General features: G+C 46.7%; 1 protein-coding gene across 5 annotated transcripts in view; it reads left to right on the plus strand.

The window, feature by feature from the left end:
- The window catches only part of KALRN (kalirin RhoGEF kinase), a 637,474-nt gene that overhangs the window by 568,907 nt on the left and 47,731 nt on the right, over positions 1 to 20,836 (plus strand). For 3 of the 5 annotated variants that reach the window (XM_027106809.1, XM_027106826.1, XM_027106818.1), the window contains exons 37-44: positions 9,513 to 9,643; positions 14,099 to 14,165; positions 16,026 to 16,129; positions 16,311 to 16,380; positions 16,703 to 16,789; positions 17,625 to 17,717; positions 18,473 to 18,523; positions 19,394 to 19,471. In XM_027106809.1, coding sequence (XP_026962610.1) covers positions 9,513 to 9,643; positions 14,099 to 14,165; positions 16,026 to 16,129; positions 16,311 to 16,380; positions 16,703 to 16,789; positions 17,625 to 17,717; positions 18,473 to 18,523; positions 19,394 to 19,471 — 681 coding nt within the window. Of the gene's footprint in view, positions 1 to 356; positions 453 to 9,512; positions 9,644 to 14,098; positions 14,166 to 16,025; positions 16,130 to 16,310; positions 16,381 to 16,702; positions 16,790 to 17,624; positions 17,718 to 18,472; positions 18,524 to 19,393; positions 19,472 to 20,836 lie in introns of all 5 variants that reach the window. The other 2 variants (XM_027106855.1, XM_027106864.1) reach the window with 1 other exon arrangement.

A 20,836-nucleotide genomic window follows, 5' to 3' on the forward strand; every position in this document is an offset into this window, starting at 1 on the left:
TTATTGACCCTCATTTCCTGGAACAGCAGTGGGCAGCCCTGTAGTGGCCAGAATCCTGTCTGCCCCCTCCCCGCTTGCTGTCAGTGGGTGCAGCCCTTCCCTGTTGGCCTCCTGGGAACTCAGTGACCCCTCCCCTCAGCTCCTCAAGAGGTCTGACTAAAAAGAGCTTGGTCCCACCCCTGCTTCGCTGCCCCACACCCACGCTACCCCTATCTCCCTCTGTCATCTCTTCCCTCTACACAGAGAGCTTTGCCTCCCTTGCCTGCCTGAAGCTTTGGACTTGCTGTGTTGCTGCCTAATCGCTATTCCTCATGCCCCGCTAATCTGCTTTTCCTTTGCTGCTCAATGTCTTGCAGTCCTCCTCTTTGCTAGCAGCCCGGCAGGCTTCCACCGAAGTACCTACTGCTGCAGACCTTGTCAGTGCAATAGAACAGTTGGTCAAAAGCAAGCTGGTAAGTGTGGGTCCTGGAGGCAGTTCTGCGTGTTTCACCTCCATGCGGCTTTTAAACCCTTCTCCACTTGAAAATGATGGATACTCTCTAGGGAAAGCTGCCTCATCATAATTTTGATTACAGTAACTCTCTTTTCAAATATCCTAGTTTATAGAAGACCAATGAAATTTCACACATATGACCTTCTTCTTTTCTTTCTAATGTTTCTTACTAATTAAAAAAAAAAGTTAGCTGGTATTTTTAGTACTAGTGTCAAACTCCTGAAGGTCGTGCCTTTTCCTGCCATCTTTCCCTGTCCCACGCAGGGAGCTGAGTGCTCTCACGGACGCTGCATTGACTTCTCGAAGCCCATCTCCCTGACCACTCCTCACTACCTCTCCATCCCTCTCCACACTGACCCATATACCCTCTTCATTCTGCAAATAACCATTAAAAATTTTTTTCCTTAAAAAATCATCCCGGGGCTTCCCTGGTGGCGCAGTGGTTGAGAGTCTGCCTGCCGATGCAGGGGACACAGGTTCGTGCCTCAGTCTGGGAAGATCCCACATGCCGCGGAGCAGCTGGGCCCGTGAGCCATGGCCGCTGAGCCCTCGCGTCCGGAGCCTGTGCTCCGCAACGGGAGAGGCCACAACAGTTAGAAGCCTGCATACCACAAAAAAAAAAAAAAAATCATCCCTTTTTTTTGCATTTTCTCTTTCACCACCTGAGCATGGGCCCTGACCTCATGCCCAGAGTAGCCATTGCTTAATCCTTCTCCCCACCATCTGCCTCCGGCCTCAGGCTCCCATGATTGGCTCCCTCCTCAGTGAGGGCTCCCTGTCTCCCTCTTGCCTACACGACGATGGTCTCCAATGTGGGGGAGACTCGAAGTACACAAGATGGTTTTTTGAGGTGCTGGAACAAAATATTAGAATCTCTTTAACTCATCATTTTAAAATGGTTTTGTGTATGTTTTATTATGTACATAAGGGTAATACAGGAGTACAGAAATATAATTTATAAATAAATTACATGTTTGGGGAGTGCATGACCAAAATTGTGTTTACTAATTGAAGTATATAATCAAAGTTTGGAAATCCCTGGCCCATAAAGTCCACACTTACCTAGTAGTCTAATGTTCTGCAGCCTATTCTCCAACTTACCTTCCCAACATCCATGTATTATTCCGGGCGATGAACTCGGCTCCAGCTAAATTATTTTCTTCACTGTCCCCAAACATGCATTTGGTTTTCCTCCCCCCAGGTTTCTGTTCAAACCACCCCAATTCTCTAGAATGTTGTCCTTCTTACTTTTGCTTGTCTAAAGTATAACAGCCCCTCAAGGTCCCACTCAGATCTCATGTCTCCACAAGAGCTTCCCTGACCAGCCCAGGGAAGTGTTTACATCAGTAAACACTTGTTTCTAAAAGTCTGTGTTTTTCATATTTTGGATTACCATTTTCCTCCTGCTACTGCTCACCTACTACTGTTGTTGGGCACCTCAATGGGCCTCTAGTTTGTGTGATCCATGGGTCAGGTGTTGAGAAGTCACATTAGAGCAAATGTCCCGGAGTAGAGGGAGTGTAGGATAACGCTGGAGCTGATTGGCCCTGTAACAGGCTCTTTACAAATGACTGTTGGATGAATGGCCTTTTGGTGGCGATTTTACCATAATAAGGGCTTCAGCTTTTTCTTCCACCACTAGCTACTTCTTGAGGACTTGCAGTGAACCCAGAATTATAGAGATTTCTTTGGCCAGACATATAAAACCAAGCGTATGTCATGGACAGGAATGCAAGAGCAGTAGTCTGATTTCTCAGAATCTTCTAACCAAAATTCGATCCTTTCTCCTTTCATCTACTTTCTCTTTCCTCCCATCTCAATACGTACCCACTGTGGGATAGTGATGGAGCACCAGTAGTTGGTTGTTTCCTCAGCTGCGTTTGAGAATACGGAGTTACGTCTTCATCTCCGAGACTGGTATGCCTGTTTCTCATGAGCTCTCTAGCTTAGAAGAGGATAAGATCTAGAGCCTGTAAAAGTTCTGGAGTTTTTATTTAACTGTAAGTGCAAGAGTGTTCCAGCTGCCAGAATAGCCAGTGTGGTCGTAGGCTGGGTTAATGAAAGTACAACGTACAGATCCAGGGGCGTCATAGCCCCATTGTACTCAAAGCTCTTCAGACCATGCCCGTCATGAGTTGTGTGGAGTCGTGTATCGGGTTCTGAACTTGGCATTCTAAAATGCTCTTGAACTCAGTGGAAGGGCCCTCCCTGGAGGAGGAAACCAATACCACGTGGTCCATGTCATTTGATGGAGAGTTGCAGAAACTGGGGTTAAGAATGGGGAGAAGAAGTTAGGAGAGAGAAGACACGAGAGCTGTCTTCTCATAACTGAGCACTGCTGTGGAAAAGAAGGGCTGGTCTCACTCTTGGTTGCTCCAGAGGGCAGAACGTGTGGGTGGAAATTAGCTCAGTATAAGAAGAACTAATATGGTCCTTCCCAATTTACAGAATCTGGAAATATTACAGGGGCATCTGGCACACTCGGACTTTTATATCTAGGGCTTAGGTTCTTTCTGATTTCTATTTTGGTTGCTCAAGTGATGGCACTAAATGCTGTAGTTAGAAATCATTTCCAGGAAGGACCCTGAGTCAAAATGATTGGCCAGAAACAACCTGCAAACTAATTCCATTACCATAAAACCTGAGACTTCAAGTCACGTGACAGAGCAGTTCTCCTCCGTTCCCTTACCCTGCTGCTCTCTGCCTGGGTGCACCTTTCCAATAAAGTCTCTTGCTTTGTCAGCAAAAAAAAAAAAAAAAGAAAAAAGAAATCATTTGGCCCCCCGGCTCCACCCAGAAGCCATAAGATCCCTTGTGTCCCTGAGTCCCAAAGCTGCCCTTGGTGCTGTATGGTCACGTGGTCATGACTGTGCCAAGGCTGTGGCCTCCAGCAGTTGTGATCTCTCCTGCTGGAAAGCTGCTGTTAGGCAACCAGGACAGCGGTTCCCCATTCACCTGCAGATAAAACCCCGAAGACCCCCGGAAACTCCTTTGGCGAGTCCCTCTGGGCATTAATGGATACTTCTGAGGTCTCACCTACCAGCCTTTGTCTTTAATCAGTGCTTTTGTTTGCCAAGAGAGCATGCCCACCCGCCTCCCCCCAAAGAGAGCTCAAATACTTGTTCTGGGTTTTGTATTAAAGGTATTGTCTTTAACTCTAAGCCAGGACTAAGGCTCCCCCTGCTTTTCCCATGTGATTTTTAATAAAGTTTTTCCTAGACGTAGGGACTGGCGGTGGTGGTGCTGAGTGTATAAGGAATCAGAAGACCTAGATGTTAGTCCAGTCCCTGCTACTTATTGCGTAGCCCTGGGCAAGTTACTTCATCTACTTGGGCCTCTCTTTTATCTCACTTATCAATGACGATTCTGTCCACCTGAATCTCATCTCAAGCGAGTCATGTTGAAGACTGAGTCAGGTGTGAATGCACTTTGTAAACTGATAAGCGAGCATCCCACAAATGTTAGCTCTTAGCTCGTTTGCATTGTGAAGAAGCAGGGAAAGGGAACCAGTCATCCTTTATCTTCGTAGTCACACCCTGAACACAGGGACACAGTATTTGTCAGTCAGTAGATCCTGGTTGGGTGAATGTTGCAGGGTAATAGCTTAGCAATCTATGTAAGTTGGCTTTATTCCTCAAGTTTGAGAAGCAAGAGATTCCTGGCCGTAAGGGAATCTAGTGTGTTTCTAAACAGCCCAGGATTCCATCACCTGCCTGAGGTGAACGTTTAGGCCCCTAAAAAAAAAGCCTCCTCCCTGAGCTCCCGTCCTCAGGCACATCACAGTAGTTTACTGGGCTCAGGACGGCACTCGCAGACCCTTGGCTGAAAATCTTTAGGGAAGGGACTGGCCAGGACTGAGCTCTTGTTCAGTCTGCCTGCTGGCCTGGCATCCTGAGAATTAGTCCTACCTGCTTCAGCAAGACTTCCTGCCCTCTGGTTCTCCTACTTGGATAGCATTCACCTCCCTAGGTCAACCTGTGGGCCACAGAACGTGACTAGGGCAAGGCTGCATTTGTTGTGGGTGTTTTGCTCTCCTTTAGGTGAATCAGCTTGCTCTGTAAAAGGTAGAGTTAACAGAAGTTCATTGTCCAGACGGGAGGAAATAATGACCCCCCATCGTATCCAATATGTAGATGTATGCTTTCAGGAGCCGAGTTCCTCTGGCATCCCTCTGTGGAAAAGATTCCTGAGCTTGTTAAAATGGAATAGCTTAGATATCCAACAAAAAATTTTAACCCGAAGTCACAAACCTGTAATGTCATTTGCCTGGAAAATCCAGATTTCAGTTTTTCTACTATAAAATGTCTTCCCTACCCTTACCCCCAAGTTGCCTGGGAATGACTAAGATCTAATACTTTTTGTCAAGAGATTTCATGCTAATTTGTATAAATTAGTGTAATTTATAATTCGTATAAAAGGGTGGGACAGCTAAGGGGTTGGTTGTGGGAGGTGGTGCTGGATCAGCTCCCTGACTGTTGCTTTATCAGATGAGCTTTGACCGAGAGGTTTCATATAAAAGTTTCATATAAAACTCTTTGAGTTTCATTCAGTAAATTCTCGGAGTCCTACTATGTGCCAGTCCTGCCAGCACAGAACCTTCCTTAATGGAGCTCACAGTCAAGGGTCAATGCTCAAAAATCCTCTCCTGCCTGGACTGTTGCAACCGTTTCCTCCCTGATTTCAGCCTGACGTCTCTTCACATGACTGCTGGAGGGATCTTGCTTTTCTTTCATTTTTCCTTTTTGAAAAAACTTTTAATAGTTCTTTTCTGTAATAAAAGCAATTATATGCTCATTCAGGAAAAATTGGAAAAATGACAAGAGTTTAAACACAAATTATATCTCATCATATCATCATCTAGACATAGTCAGTGTTGAAATTTAGATATTTTTAAAATAATGTAGTTAATCATAGAGTATATAAAACTTAAGTCCTGTTTTCCTTTTACTGTCATATCAGATACATTTTCCCAGGTCATGAAAAGCTCTTAGGAGCATTAAGACTGATCTTTCTAAAACTTAAATCCAATCATGTTACTTTCCTGCTTAAAATTCTCCCATCATTGGTCTTCGAAGGTAAAGTCTCTACTTTTTCTTTTTAATTGAAATATAGTTGATTTACAATCTTGTGTTAGTTTCAAGTGTTCAGCATAGTGATTTGGGTTTTTTGCAGATTATATGCTACACACAAGGCTTCTGATGATCTGATCTCTGCATCCTTCTCCAGCATTGTCTATTTCACTCCCTACTTCTTCTTTCCCTAGTATCCACTCCCCCCAACTCACATAACACACAGTTACTTGCTAATCCCCCTCTCCCCCTGCTTCACACTCTGTATCCTACCTATACCAGGTGGCCTTCAGCTTCCCAGGCTGCCCTGTGTAGTTTCTCAACTTGATCCTTTAGTCACAGTGCTCCTCCTGCCTGGATCATCCTTCCATTGGTGTATCCAGTGAAATCCTTTCCATTTCTCAGTACTCAGTTCAAGCATTGCCTCTTCCATTAAGCCTTTCCCATCCCTCCCTATCCCATCATATAGCTGCCTGCTCCTTTTTTTCCATCCTCCCCATAGTACCCCTCCTACCTAGAAGAATGCCCACTGTAGCTTAGATTTTGGTGGGCAGGCAACCACGTCTTATCCATCTTCATTTCTCCAGCACTTTGTAAATATTCAGCACATAGTAGAAGCACAATAAATATTTGCTTAAGTACAAACAAATCAGTCATAACACTGTGTAATAAATGCTGTTCAGGGGGTGTGGAAAGGGTGCATATAGGAGACCAGAGGAAGGGCATTTTCTGGGTATGTGGTCCAAGATCGAGCTGACAGGAAATGTGTTCATTTTTATTGTGGCAGTAGCCTTCCTCCATACTTAATCTTCTTTTTTGAATCCTGTTTGCATCTCTGTTCCCTGACATGGCACCAGCTATAGGAGCACCCATTTGCAACATTTGTTGCTTCCTCCTTTGCACACCTTTTCCTTTGTCTGCTGAGACTACTGTGGCCCTGAGCGCCAGACAGGGCAGAAGTCCCCCCTGGGCAGCACAGCCCACCACTCATCAACCAGCCATCACTTCCCATGTCCCCCAAGGAGCAGCACAGACAATTGCAGGTCACCCATAGTTGCCCTTGGCTGGGACCTCGTATCCCAACTCTAGCACAGGTAGCCAGGTTCTCAGAAGGAATCACTCTTGAATTATTATAAGTATTTATAGCCAATGCCATTATTTGAGACAGCTAACATACAGCTTAGCCAAACCCTATATTTCCCTCTACTTCCTCTCTCACTGCCTCTGCCTTCCTCAACTGCATCCCAGAGAGTCCTTCCCCAGAGATAACTTGGGCTTCTTTGCTCGTATAACAGGTCGGGCAAGAGGAGATGGAACATATCTCCCTGTGTGACACTTTGGACTCCTCAGATGTCCTTCATTCTGTAGAAGAGTTGAGAGTGGACCACGCCAAGAGGGATGGTCCACGGAAGGGCCTTGTAGCAGAGATGTGAGCCTGTTTCCCACGCCTTGCAGCCAGCACCCTGCCAGCCAGCAAGCTACAGAACAAAGACTAGAACAGGACAGTGGGGACAGTGGGAGGGGAGGTAAAAGGCATGTAATTGGATCAGTCTCCAGCTGGGTCCATCTGCCTGGGGAGCCTGTCTCTGGTGGTGGCACCAGGGGACATGTCACATGTCGTCGGAAAGCCTGTCTGTCCGGTGGCTTGTCAGACCTCGGCACCAAACACTCATTTCCTTAATAACTGGTTACAGATCCTGAATCCATAAATGTAGCTAAACTCTTCTTGACCTTTCTATATTTTTAGCCTAGGCTGCTTCTCTGCATGACAACGTCCATGGTTGATTACTTGTTCTGTGAGACACCTTCATGTCAAGTTAAAAGCAGCTCTCTCTCTCGAGCTTGAAGACCCTGTCCTCTTAATGCTACTTCTAGTGTTGGTAACAAGTTCATGTTTGGCCCTTGGCACAGGCCTTTGATTTGGGGATGGAGTGGGGGGAAAGAAGGTTGACATCTCAGCTTTAAGTTTTTCAGCCTCCAATTCTAGTAATCCCCACCTGTTCTCATATAATGGCCCCACTGGTCACCTCGTTCGCTTTTTGTTTTGTTTACCTGCGCTTTTCCTACACTCTATTCAGCCTCTGTTGAAATACAGCAGCTAAGTGAGTTTGTGACAGATACTCCAAGTGTGGGTTGTTTGAGACCATGCTGAAGCCTTTTGTTCCTACTACCTTTGGGGTCACTTCTTTTTTTTTTTTTTTTTTGCGGTACGCGGGACTCTCACTGCCGTGGCCTCTCCCGTTGCGGAGCACAGGCTCCGGACGTGCAGGCTCAGCGGCCATGGCTCACGGGCCCAGCCGCTCTGCGGCACGTGGGATCTTCCTGGACCGGGGCACGAACCCGTGTCCCCTGCATCGGCAGGCGGACTCTCAACCACTGCGCCACCAGGGAAGCCCTGGGGGCACTTCTTGATCTTTGTGACTTTAACCTTAGGGCTGATGTTTTCAAAGACGGCTAAAGTAAAGCCTTTCCTTTTCCTACGACAGTGGCTGTAGGAGACAGTCGTTTTGTGTGGCTAGTTGGGATTACTCTCCCATATTTGTTTTCCATTTGCCCACCGTGACCTTGGTCTCCAGTCTTACTGTTTATCCACATGGTTTCTGCCAGTTTGCATAATGAAATGCTAAGCTGCGTGCTCTTTCTTCTACAGCACTTATAAAACTGTTAAGATTGACCCCATCTTTTAGCATCCTTATTGTTAATACTTCCATCCATGGGGGGCAGTGGGGGAACCCACCACTGTAGAGCGTTTTAAATTTTTCAAGGGGTTGTACACCTATTGTCTCTGACTTTTCCTTAAAAATCTGTAGAAAGGAGAGACCCAACTTGAAAATGGAGAAAAACTGAAGCATGGAACAATTTTATCTGTCTCCCTTAAAATCATCCAGGGACTGGCAGATCTAGGATTAGAATCCTTTACCCTTAGCTCTTTCGAGAGTAACATATTAATCCCTTTAACTTGTTTCTTTTCTTTCTTTTTTTTTTTTTTTTAAATTTATTTATTTTATTTATTTATTTTTGGGTACATTGGGTCTTTGTTGCGGCACGCGGGCTTTCTTTAGTTGTGGCGAGCCGGGGCTACTCTTCATTGCTGTGCGCGGGCTTCTCATTACGGTGGCTTCTTTTGTTGTGAAGCACAGGTCCTAGAGCGCATGGGCTTCAGTAGTCGTGTCGTGCAGGCTCACTAGTTGTGGCTCACAGGCTCTAGAGCGCAGGCTCAGTAGTTGTGGCACGTGGGCTTAGTTGCTCCGCAGCATGTGGCATCTTCCCGGCCCAGGGCTCAAACCCGTGTCCCCTGCATTGGCGGGCGGATTCTTAACCACTGCGCCACCAGGGAAGTGCCCCTTTAACTTGTTTCTTCGTCCTGCAGCACCTTAATTAAAAGAGATGAAAGGGATTAATAAAGGAAAGAAAGCCCTTGGTAAATAACCTTAGCAAAGATGTTTTTAGAAAAGGCTAAAGTCTGTTTACCTCTTCTTGTCTACATCTCATTGGCCTCTTCAAAGAAAATCGTAGCTGATTTAACAAACATGATTTTACTGAACAAATTCTCCTATCACTGCCCTCCCCTTGTCAATTCACATTTGGTGGTCCTACGAGTGAGGATTTTCTTTCCTCATTGCTTGTTTGGTGTAGAATTGCGACGATTAGCTTTACCTCTGGAGCTCTTACCCAGAGATCAATCACTTTGACGGTGTTCATTATGTTCGGGAAATTGGCGGCCCCTGACACCAAGTACATCCTAATTGCCTGAGAAGGTGGCGGCTCTGGGCTCCCTGCTGCAGGAAGATGGGAGTCTCTGGCCTCCTGGTACTTCACTGAAGTTCAGTGAGAACAGCCTTGGTTAGTAATCCACCAAGTTGGCTGTGGCTGGGCTGGGGGGGCACAAGGACTTCCAGACCACTTTCCCACGTTCACTTCTCTAAGGCTGTTCATTCTTCTCTTTTCAGAGTCTGGAAGGAGGCTCGTACCGGGGGAGCTTGAAAGACCCCACAGGCTGCCTGAATGAGGGCATGACCCCACCCACACCTCCTAGAAACCTGGAAGAAGAACAGAAAGCCAAGGCCCTGAGAGGCAGGATGTAAGTGCTTCCCCAGACTCCAGCCTGGTGCACGTGTGTGCAGTGGACAAGGGACGGGGTCCTGTGCAGTTTGGGGAGAATTAAGGATTCCCCACACTGTGTTTCCATTGGCGCCATTCGTTCTAAGTAAAGGTGACCGGTCTATACAGTGTGACCTTGATCAACAACGGGCTGTTTGGCACTGACTTTAAGGATTTTCAGCTGAAATATTTTCTGTAAGATAAGGGCTATTACTGATGGTGTGGTTATAACCAAGTCTGTTAGAAATTTAAAACATGCTGATAAAAAACAAAACAACAAAGGTCAGGGAAGTATGGGACCATTACTGTGGCTCCATATCAAAGACTCCATGTTAGAAAGTCTGACGGAGTTTCATCTGAGGAAACGTTTCCCCACATGTAGGAAAGTAACGTATAGGAAAAGGGAGCTGTTGGGCTACCATGCTGGGTTCTAGCTCCACCCCTTCTCCAGCGGTTTTTATTTTAAAAAAAATTTTTATAGAGTAATATTTGTTTTTTGGGGGGGTTTTGTTAGCCCAATTTTTTTTAATTGAGATACAGTTGATGTACAATATTACGTAAGTTACAGGTGTACAACATAGTGATTCACAGACTTTAAACGTTATACTTCATTTATAGTTATTATAAAATATTGGCTATATTCCCTGTGCTGTACAATATATCCTTGCTTATTTATTTTACCCATAATAGTTTGTACTTCTTAATCCCCCACTACTATCTTGCCCCCCCCTTCCCTCTCCCCACTGGTAACCACTAGTTTGTTCTCTATATCTGTGAGTCTGTTTCCTTTTTGTTATATTCACTAGTTTTTTTTTATTTTTTAGATTCCACATACAAGTGATATCATACAGTATTTGTCTTTCTCTGTCTGACTTATTTCACTGTGGGCTGAGTTCCAAGAGAACCTCTTTACTTTTAGAATGGTTAGGGGTAAATACAATTCACATTGGCAGTCCATTTCACAAGAACCCATATGTTTTGCAAGGTTTGAGTTATCTACCGTGATGGGAAGTCAATCTTCTATTACTTGATTCGATCAAGAAGATAGCAACACCATTACTGCAAAACTACAGTCCCTCCAAAACTTGTTTTGTTGTTTAGGGTTTCACTCTGTGTTGCACGCAGAGCTGCTAATGAGTCTTGCACATAGCTTGATGTGTGAGAGATGGTAAGCACAGTGAGAATGGGATAGGCAGGCGGAAAAGGTCCCGCCCTGTTGCTAATTAGCCTGCCCTTCTGCCCCAAACTAGTCACTCCTTTAGCCTGGTCATAGACATGAAGATTAGCAAAAATAAAGGAGGCCAGGTCCTTCTGTTGCCTGCAGATAGACGAAGTGACCATTTATAACTGTTACCAAGGAAACATCATAGCTAGGGCCTGGCCCCAGAGCAGGGCTGTCACCTCCTAATGGAAATGAGCAAGTGTCATGTAAGTGCTCTGGTTCCATATTTACCCCCTTAACTTTATGGGTGCTCAGGGGGAACCCCAGGAATAGAATAGGGGTAAAGAAATACCATCCCCAAAGGGAAGTTTCTTAGGACTTGTACAAAGCTGCTTCTCCTTAGCTGTTCAGTTTTTACATAGATGAGGCAGGGTTGGAGCTGATGTTCCAGTCTTGTCAAGCCAAAGCAAAACTTATATCAGGAAGGTGAAAGCTTATATTAGGGAGGTAACCTTTAAGGTGACAGGTGTTCCTTGGCAAAGCTTATCTCTACTCTTGTAATAGGGCCTATGAACAGTCATTTAAGTCATTGTCTTGCTTCCAGACATGATATTGTCTAATTTTGCTCCAACAGGCAAAGGTTTGTTGCTTCTTTTACCCAATTCATTCATTTCTTCCCCCTCTTCTCACTCTCTCGCCCTCCTCCACATATTTTCACATCCTGCAGTGTCCCAAAAATCCAGGCATTAGAATGAGTCATTCCTTTTACTGTATATTGTCCTTATTCTGCTATACTTTATGGTCATGATGAAAGAGAGGATGTGAAGCTGGAGGCTGGGGGGGATAGAGAATTGAGACTCAATCCAGTAAGCCCTCAAAAGGTTTAATGAGAGCTCCATGGAGAGAAGGTGTAAACAGACAGTTATTTGTCCAGGAGAAGAAAAAAGCCAAGAATGGACTTAATTGTCTTCAAGTTTTAGCCACTCATTTATTCAACAAATATTTGTTGAGCACCTGTTATGTACCAAGTGCTTGGCGTACACAGCAGTGAATAAAACAAACAATAACGACAAAAGAAAAGTCCATGCTCTCGTGACACGTTTACATTCTAATGGGAGAAATCATACAATAAACAAAATGTAAAATAAATCATGTAGTATGTTAGAAGCTGGAAGAAAAGAAAAAAGAGTAAGGGAGATCGGGAGTATGGATGAGGCCACATTGCGGCTTTAAATGGTTCTGACCAAAGCGGTCTGCGCAAAGACCAGAAGCAGGTAAGGAACTAGCCTGTAGCCATGGAGGAAACGTATTCTCAACACAGGCAACAGCCAGTGCAAAGGCTGTAAGAGATTTTTCTGTGGAAGACCAGCCATTCCCTACCATTGTGAAGGATAGACGTCAGAAGTAGGTCTGACCTGTAGCTGGAAGAAGTTTAGTTGGACCAAAGAATAGCATTTACTTTGTAAATAACCTTTACTCATAAGAACTGAACATGAAAAAAATTGCTTTATTGTCAGTTCAGTTTATTTGACAATTGATTGTGTACTGCCTTGAGATGCATGTAGCATAAATCTTTTATGTACCTTTTCAGAATGTCTTTTAATGTGTCATTATCTCTCCAAGTGTTTTTCATCAGCTCTTCAAGGGAGGAGATGCTAGGTCCACTGGCAGCACCTAGTCTAATCCTCTTCCCTAGAGGCTGGAAAGCCCAGGACACACTTCAATGTCAGCAGGTAGCTTAGCACAGAAATACCACCCAGAGGCAGAGAACTGGACTTCATCTCCAGAAGGCCCTTCTAGCCCCAAATTCCCACTCTAACTTTCCTGTGGTTTTTCTTCTACCACCTTCTTCCAAGTGGTAACTCGGACCATGCTAAAGATACATTTAAATGCTTTTATTTGGCGTTGCCAGTTCCTTCCTGTGGCCTGAAACACATAATTGTGTGTATCAGAGAGAGGGAGCTGGTTGGAAGTGCTGGGCATGCTGATAAAGAAGCCTGTGTTCCCCATCGCCCTGAGGCTCTAGGCCCGGGGATTCGGTGGCTTCTCTGTGCTGTATGGACAAGAATTTCAGAGGAATTGCTTCCTGGGTTCAGAACGGCTACTACCGTTGGGCTGGGGCCCCTCTTTGACATCCTAGAGCTTGACCCCTTCTGCCACTCGGGTCAAAAATGCAGTTGTATGGCTCCAAGCTAAACTCTTTCAAACTTAGATAATACAAATCAGACTCCATTAAGCTGCGTACACCTACCCTGCCCCTGTGCACAGCCATATGTGTTTTATGTCCAGCTCTTTACTGTCTGGACAGGAAGAAAGAAGTGTTTGGGTTTGACGCCTCAGGGACTCCAGAGAGCCAGTCTGAGTCGTTTAACCAGGCAGCGGGCGACAGTGAAAGAGCAGAGTCTTTGGACTCTTGTACAACTGGGTTCAAATCCCAGCTCTGCTTCTCACATTGTCATCTTGGGCGATACTGCCTCAGTATTTCCATCTACATAAACCAGGGCTTATAGTACTTACCTTCTCATAAGCTTGAGGAAAGCCAGATGAAGCAACTGGCACAAAAGCAAATGTTCTAAGAGGAAGAAATCATTAACAAGAAAGAAACCAAGAAAGTAAATGTCCTCGTAGTGATTAAATCCCGCATCGGGTGGGGATGGGGATGTGGCCACACTGAAAGGGGTGATTAGGGAATCTTTCTGGCCTGGACGGGGGATTTTTGCAGGCCAGTTACCATGGACGCCTACCTGAATGATTGTAGCTTCTGTATCTCAAACACTTCACTTGATGACAGTGTCTCTGAGGCCCAAAGGTTGCTTATCAGACAGATGTCTTTCTCTTCTTGTTAAGCAAAGAACAGAGCTGACACGAAGGAGGAAAAGCCCCCTGCTGATCCCTTGGCTTCGAAGCTTTCATAACTCAGTTTTGCCCAAGTGACTGTTATTCCTTCTGCCTTGTGTCTGTACAACTATTCAGTTGTAGGTGAGGGAGGAGGAAGCATAAGGAATAGGAAGACAGATGCTGGGTTGTGAGCATTGTTCTTCTGGCTGTTGCTGCCATCTGGGAAAGCCTTCTCAGCCCCGCTGCCCTCAGCTCCTGAGCAGCGGGGGCCTCTCATCCAGAGGGCACCAGCCAGCACCTCCCCCAGGGTGCCCAGCGTGGGTTTGGGTGGTCTTGTCATAGAGACGCCAAAGTAACTTTCCTGTGAACTTCAGTGTGAAGATTTCTTGCTTCACAGTGAAGAGGAACCCTCACTGTTCTTAATCTCCTGCTCAGGTTTGTCCTGAATGAACTGGTACAGACAGAGAAAGACTATGTGAAGGATCTGGGGATTGTGGTAGAGGTGAGTACATGGCTCAGGGCGGGTCTGTGGTCACCCAGCCAGTGGCATATTGGACCCTACCTGGGCCCTGTGGTGTTCTGTTTTGTTTTGTTTATTTTTTAATTTATTTATTTTTATTTACTTTTTGGCTGCATTGGGTCTTCGTTGCTGCGCGCGGGCTTTCTCTAGTTGCGGCGAGCGGGGGCTGCTCTTCGTTGCGGTGCGCGGGCTTCTCATTGCGGTGGCTTCTCTTGTTGTAGAGCACGGGCTCTAGGCGCGCGGGCTTCAGTAGTTGTGGCTTGTGGGCTCGGTAGTTGTGGCTTGTGGGCTCCAGAGCACAGGCTCAGTAGTTGTGGCACACGGGCTTAGTTGCTCCGCGGCATGTGGGATCTTCCTGGACCTGGGATCGAACCCATGTCCCCTGCATTGACAGGAGGATTCTTAACCACCGTGCCACCAGGGAAGTCCTGGCCCCATGGTGATTTAACTTGACAGTATGTATTTTACTCTCCCTGGGTATTTGTAGAGATGAAACTAAAAATGGTAGTAGATCAAATAGAATATGTAGGTAAGTTTTTTTCTTTTCCCCTTGAAATATTATAAGAGATTTAGAGGAGGGTAGGGCCCCAAATGTTGCAGCCTCTTAGTTAGACCTGAATCCATTTCACCTTGTTTTAGGTGACCAAGTTATTGTCTCCAGAGCTTTTCATTGGTATCTAACCAATATATATACTAGTTATAAATAAATAAATATATATATATATATATATATATATATAACCATAAATATAAGAATATACTGACATATTCTTCACAGTTATGAGCCAGCATGGGCACTAAGCAGGTCACTCTTAGTGAAACCTTGGGGCTTCCATGTTTCCCTAGTTTGCTACCAAGAGGACAAAGAAAAAACCACCAATAAGGCGAGATTGGCAGGTCCACAGTTAAAAGTCAACTTGATAGTAAATAGAACAGCTCTCTCCATAGGGGTTTACTTTAGGGGGATTTAGACACTTGGAGGAAAAAGTCTAAGAAACTAAATGGATAATTTAGATGCCCTAGAGCCCTGCTGTTAATCATCTTAAACGACAGGATGTGAAGTCTAAAAAGTGAATGCCTGATATCTGAATCACCTGCTGGTTCCTTACATTGGGTCTGTAAGCCCCCATCCTATGCAGTCTGCTGATTTAGGGGTTCGTATTTACCTGTCCTGAACCTTGGATACACAGACTAACCTGGCAGATAGAAGACTTGAATTCTAACTTGGGGAAAGTTATCCTCTGTTCCAAGGTGGGATGGGGGCAGCTAGAGCTGTAGCAGCCTCCATAAGCAGTCCAGCCTGGAAGTGGCAGGCTTGGGAATCTGCAGACTGAGGTCCAGGGAAGTCAGACATCAGTGGTGTGACTTAGACAGATCACATAATTCCCCATGCACTGGCTTTCTCATCTTTCGATGGGGATAAACGCTGGTACAACCTCAGAACCTGATTTTAAAACTGAGATGAGATTATATGTGATAGCACTTTACAGAATCGAAAGTATTCACCTATTAAGACTTATTTCTAGGTCAAACACATCTAGTTTTAAGCCTTTAAAGACGTAATTAATTGGATTGGGAGATGGGAGAAGAACAGGCAACTGTTTCTTCTTTGTCCTGCTTTCTTACGGGGGCTGGAGACAAAGAAAGGGACCCAGAACTTCACAGAAGTTTTGTCTGTCCCTCTGCACAAGGGTGAAGTCCTGGTTGAGTGTGGAGAAACCACAGAAGCCCTTGGCCGCCTCCTCACACGCACTGGGGGCTTCCACGGGGCTGCAGGGTGGGGCTTGGCCCAGAAAGCCTCCTCGTGAAAACGCTTTACTCACCGTTGCCTCCGCCCCGCAGGGCTTCATGAAGAGGATAGAAGAAAAGGGTGTCCCTGAGGACATGCGAGGAAAGGATAAAATCGTGTTTGGAAATATTCACCAGATTTATGATTGGCATAAGGAGTAAGTGCTACGTTGCCCTGAGGATCAGGGGGTCTTGGAATCCAGGACTCTCCTGTCCTCCCCCTGTGTCTGACCTTAGGGGTGGGGTTTGGGGAGAGTCTTGTGTCATTCATCTCACCACTGAGAAATGATACAGTTCTGAAGAATGTGCCTTCCTTCTCTTCTCTCCATCCTTTTATAGTGTTTTCCTGGGTGAACTGGAAAAATGTATCCAGGAGCAAGACAGACTGGCACAGCTCTTTATTAAATATGTGAGTGTTGCCCTGCGGCCCCTCCGCTCCCCCTCCCACCATGCGCATTTGCATGCATTTTACTGTCCCTTCCCTCCTCTGCTCTCCCTCCTCATCCCTCTCTGAGCTATTGGGGTCTTTTCTCTCTTTCCTGGCAGTTTGGAAGATGGGCTCTTGCCCACTGTGTTTTTCTCCTCTGTCCTTGATATTTAGCCTCTTTGGTGCGGCCCCAGAACATGGGCCACATCTTTGTCCTTTGTCTCTCCGCCCCTAGACCAGCTTAGCACTCTGAGATGGAGCGCGAGGCACAGCTGCCTGAGCGCCTTTCCCTCTGCCTTTGCAGGAGCGGAAGCTGCACATCTACGTGTGGTACTGCCAGAATAAGCCGCGCTCCGAGTACATCGTCGCCGAGTACGACGCCTACTTTGAGGTAAGCTGCTCGGGCCTGGCTGAACCACAGTGTGGGCAAGACGCTCAGGCCGGGACCACCCCATTCACAAACACCGGCCGTCATCCGTCCGCGCGGAGCCCCCTCACAGCACTGTCCATCCCTCAGGACAGGGAGGGCTGCCTCAACAGAGCCGTTAGCTTCTTGGCTAAGTTCTCGTTAGCTCCTCTCCTCTTCTAGAGCCCCCGTCGGCAGAACGACTCTGTAACGCAGAGCCCGCGGCAGAAGCTCCGGTCCCCCTTCCGTGACCCCGGAGCCCACTGCGCCCACGCTCTTCCTCACCGGGCCCTGGAGGCTGCTTGCTGAGGACCCTCAACAAGGGGCTCACAGCACCTTGTACGTAGCCTCTGTCCCGTTCCCCGAGGCCCGGCAAGCACCTAAAGTGTGTGTGCTGCCGCACCCTGGAGGCGTTTATTGTGCTGGAGGAGAGGCAACACCATCACCTGGAAAGAGCCCTTGCCTGAGTGTTTGCAGATCTGAGTTGAGGGCCCAGCCTGTAGGCTTGTGGTGTCCCAGGGGAAGCCCTTCATTTCTGACTTGGCCGTGGAGTGGGAGAGAGAACAGAACACCCATGCCGGCTTGTCCCTGGGACTGGGTGTGACAGAGCTTGATAGGTAAGAAGGTGATGGTGAGATGTGCTTTGTCGTTAACAACAAAATGAGCTATCGTGTAGGCAATTCTACCCGTTGCGTGGTTTGAAGATTCTAAACCTTTACTGGCAAACATGAAGACCTGCCGTCCTTGCCTTTGAACCCCTGTCCAGAGCACCCCAATCCTTTGGTTCCTTTTCCCCTGATGTAGCTCGCTTGTGTTCCAGGAGGTGAAACAGGAGATAAATGAAAGGCTGACACTTAGCGACTTCCTTATCAAGCCCATTCAGAGAATAACAAAGTATCAGCTGCTCCTCAAGGTAAGAGGGCTGTGAGACCCGCCCAGGGCCAGAGCGGGGTCTTCATCAGGCTCTGAGTTAGGGAGCAGGTCAGCTCGAGGCTCTGTCTCCACCACACTAGTTGGGGGCATGTGTGCGTTTTTACCTTTTACCGGCTGGTTATTTGTGTCAGCTTTGCCCCTGCATAAATTGCATGCCTGTTGTTCCTTCCTTAAGGTTGGTGGTTATTTGATTTTCTTTTTTCCAAATCACTTTCTTACGTTGTTGCCATCACTGACTGGCTTGGTACCTTTAAAAACTAAAAAATAATAAGAGCATAAAATTAGAGTAGAATACACAGAGAAAGAAAGGGAAAGGCAAAGCCCTAGGAACCCTAGATGAGTAAAACCTAAAATTTGATCATTTTTTTGCTTTTTAAAATCATTTAGTTTGACTTGTCTTACAGAAATATGAAGCAAATGAGAGATTTGACAGTCCTTTGTCCCTTTCCTCCTTGTCATCATTCCCCTTTTGTCCCTATTCACACACCTTCTCTCCCCTTCACCCCTCCCGCCCTTTTCCCATAGCTCTGAATCTTTGAATATTCCGGGGTTTTCTCTGTGTGATTACATCCACCATGACTCACAGCTTCATATCTCAGCTACTACAAAGCGTTGCCATCTCTGTGGGGAAGGAAAGTCTCCTGGGTGTCATCTTGGTTTTTACGATGCTACGTTTTTTTATAGGGCCTTCTTTTCCTAACTGGTTTCACTCTCCCTGCTTCCCCCACTTGCTAGGACTTCCTGAGATACAGCGAGAAGGCTGGTTTGGAGTGTTCTGATATCGAGGTGAGTTTTCTGCTTGTAATGCTGGTGGCTCTTATGGGACAGTTATTGGATGTCTGCCCCTAAAGGGGAAAGATTGGCCCTGGAGGATGGAGAGTCCAGGCTGGCTCCTCTCAGACAGCAAAGAGCCCCTTGCAGACAGCTGCCAGCAGGATGTGTAGTGGCGAGTATTAAGGAGCACGTTGAACGTTTTTTGAGAATCCGGTCCAGGGCCAGACCAGAGCTTAGCCCTGCTCGTGTTCTCCTCGTAGCTCCCAGTGACATGTGGTGCGAAAGGGTGGTATTTTAACCCTCTAACATCCTGCAGAGATTGGGTGTTTCATCGTGCAGCTTTATCCATGAATCCGGGTACTATTTGAGGCTGACATACAAATTATTCCATTTTCACTCCCTCCCCCGTCCCCGAGGATTACTCCCTAAGTGAAGTCCTTAGAGACAATGTCACCATGGGGATTATTTTAAGCCAGGGAGGTTACAGACCATTCTGGCAGGTTATTTTAGGTTAAAACCTCTAGTATTTCACAAGCGAGGCTAAGCTGTTGCTGCGGCAGCCAGGGAGCAACAAAGAGAAAAAAGAAAATGCAAGAAGGAAAGCAAATGGATAAACAGAAGTGGGAAGGTTAGGAAAAGGATGGGCTGGTAGCATCCTCCCCGCGTGTGCTCACTGATTCACGTGGAGCCCCTGCACGGATGACCAACAGCCCCCAGCTTAGAACAGGAAAGCCCTCCCTCCTCTGAAGTGGACAGCAGGGACCAGTGTCCTTTCCTAGGATCAGGGAGCCCCCAGGAGGCCCCTGGCTTCCAGCATGGAACCGCCGAGCCCCCTTCCCCACTGCCGCTCCCCGCCCTGACTGCTGTTGTTCTTTCCCACAGAAAGCAGTGGAGTTAATGTGCCTTGTTCCAAAACGCTGCAACGACATGATGAATCTGGGGCGCCTGCAGGGCTTTGAGGTGAGCCCTTAAGAAGGCTTCTTGGGCTTCCCTGGTGGCGCAGTGGTTGAGAGTCCGCCTGCCGATGCAGGGGACACGGGTTCGTGCCCCGGTTGGGGAAGATCCCACGTGCCGCGGAGCAGCTGGGCCCGTGAGCCATGGCCGCTGAGCCTGCGCGTCCGGAGCCTGTGCTCCGCAACGGGAGAGGCCACAGCAGTGAGAGGCCGGCGTACTGCAAAGAAAAAAAAAGAAGGCTTAGCCCTCTCCCTTCAGGGCAGCAGGAGCCCAGGCTTCCCTTTGAAGTCCTGTGCGCGTGTTCTCTGCCTCTCTCACTCACCACGTTTGCCCTTGTGCCCAGGCCCCTCCGGATCACAGGCCTGGAAGGTGCGCCTGTTTGGGACCTCCAGTGATAGGGCAGCCAGAGGAAGTCGACCAAGCTGCAGTCAGGATTGCAAGGGGCTTGGAAAGACCCCAGATTCTTTATAGCTATGGACGTGCCGATGACCCCTTCCCTTTTCTTGCTTGCTTGAGAAATGCCGGGAATGTGAGGGAGAACAGGACTACGTGATGAGAGTAGAACCAGAGGGAAAATGGAACACTTTTTTTTGGAGAGGGTGGTTCTAGTAAACGGGTCTACATAGTGGCTGGCTTTTTAGCTAAATGAATGTTTAAAGCTCTAAAACATCACAGTGCTGTTCTTTGACAAGAAGAATCAAGTCTTGGGAGAAACAGCTAGACGTACGCAGGGTTTGGATTTCAACAAATATGCTAGTGTGCTAGGGCTGCCATAACAAAGTACCACAGACTGGGTGGCTTGAACAACAGAAATGTTATCATCTCACATTTCCAGAAGTTAGAAGTCCGAGATCAAAGTGTAGGCAAGGGTGGTTCCTTCTGAGTGCTGTGAGGAAAGGGTCTGTCCAGGCCTCCCTCCTTGGCTTATAGATGGCCGTCTTCATGTTCACATGGCATTCTTCCTGTATTTTCACATCGCCTTCCTTCTGTACATATCTCTGTGTTCAAATTTCCCCTTTTTATAAAGACACCGATCATGTTTGATTAAGGCTCACCATAATGACCTCTCTTTAACTTGATTCCCTTTGTAAAGGCTCTGTCTTTTGATAAGGTCGCATTCTGAGGTGCTGGGGGTTAAGACTTCAACATCCAAACTGGAGAGGGGATTCAATTCAACCCATAACAGTGAACCTTAGAAGAGCAAATTGACTTTCCTGGTTTAAACTTAATAAGTGGCTGTTATTAATTTATATCCACACTTCTAACTAAACATAATCTGTTTTAAATATTAATACGGTAAAACTGGAACTGATGCAGTTATTGACTGGTGCTTAGTTGTTGAGCCCCTTAGAGAAAGATGTGGATCTTCTA

Source organism: Aethalodelphis obliquidens, unplaced genomic scaffold, assembly GCF_003676395.1.
Source record: "Aethalodelphis obliquidens isolate GAN/ISIS:26980383/991018 unplaced genomic scaffold, ASM367639v1 scaffold1, whole genome shotgun sequence".
NCBI classification, from domain to species: domain Eukaryota; kingdom Metazoa; phylum Chordata; class Mammalia; order Artiodactyla; family Delphinidae; genus Aethalodelphis; species Aethalodelphis obliquidens.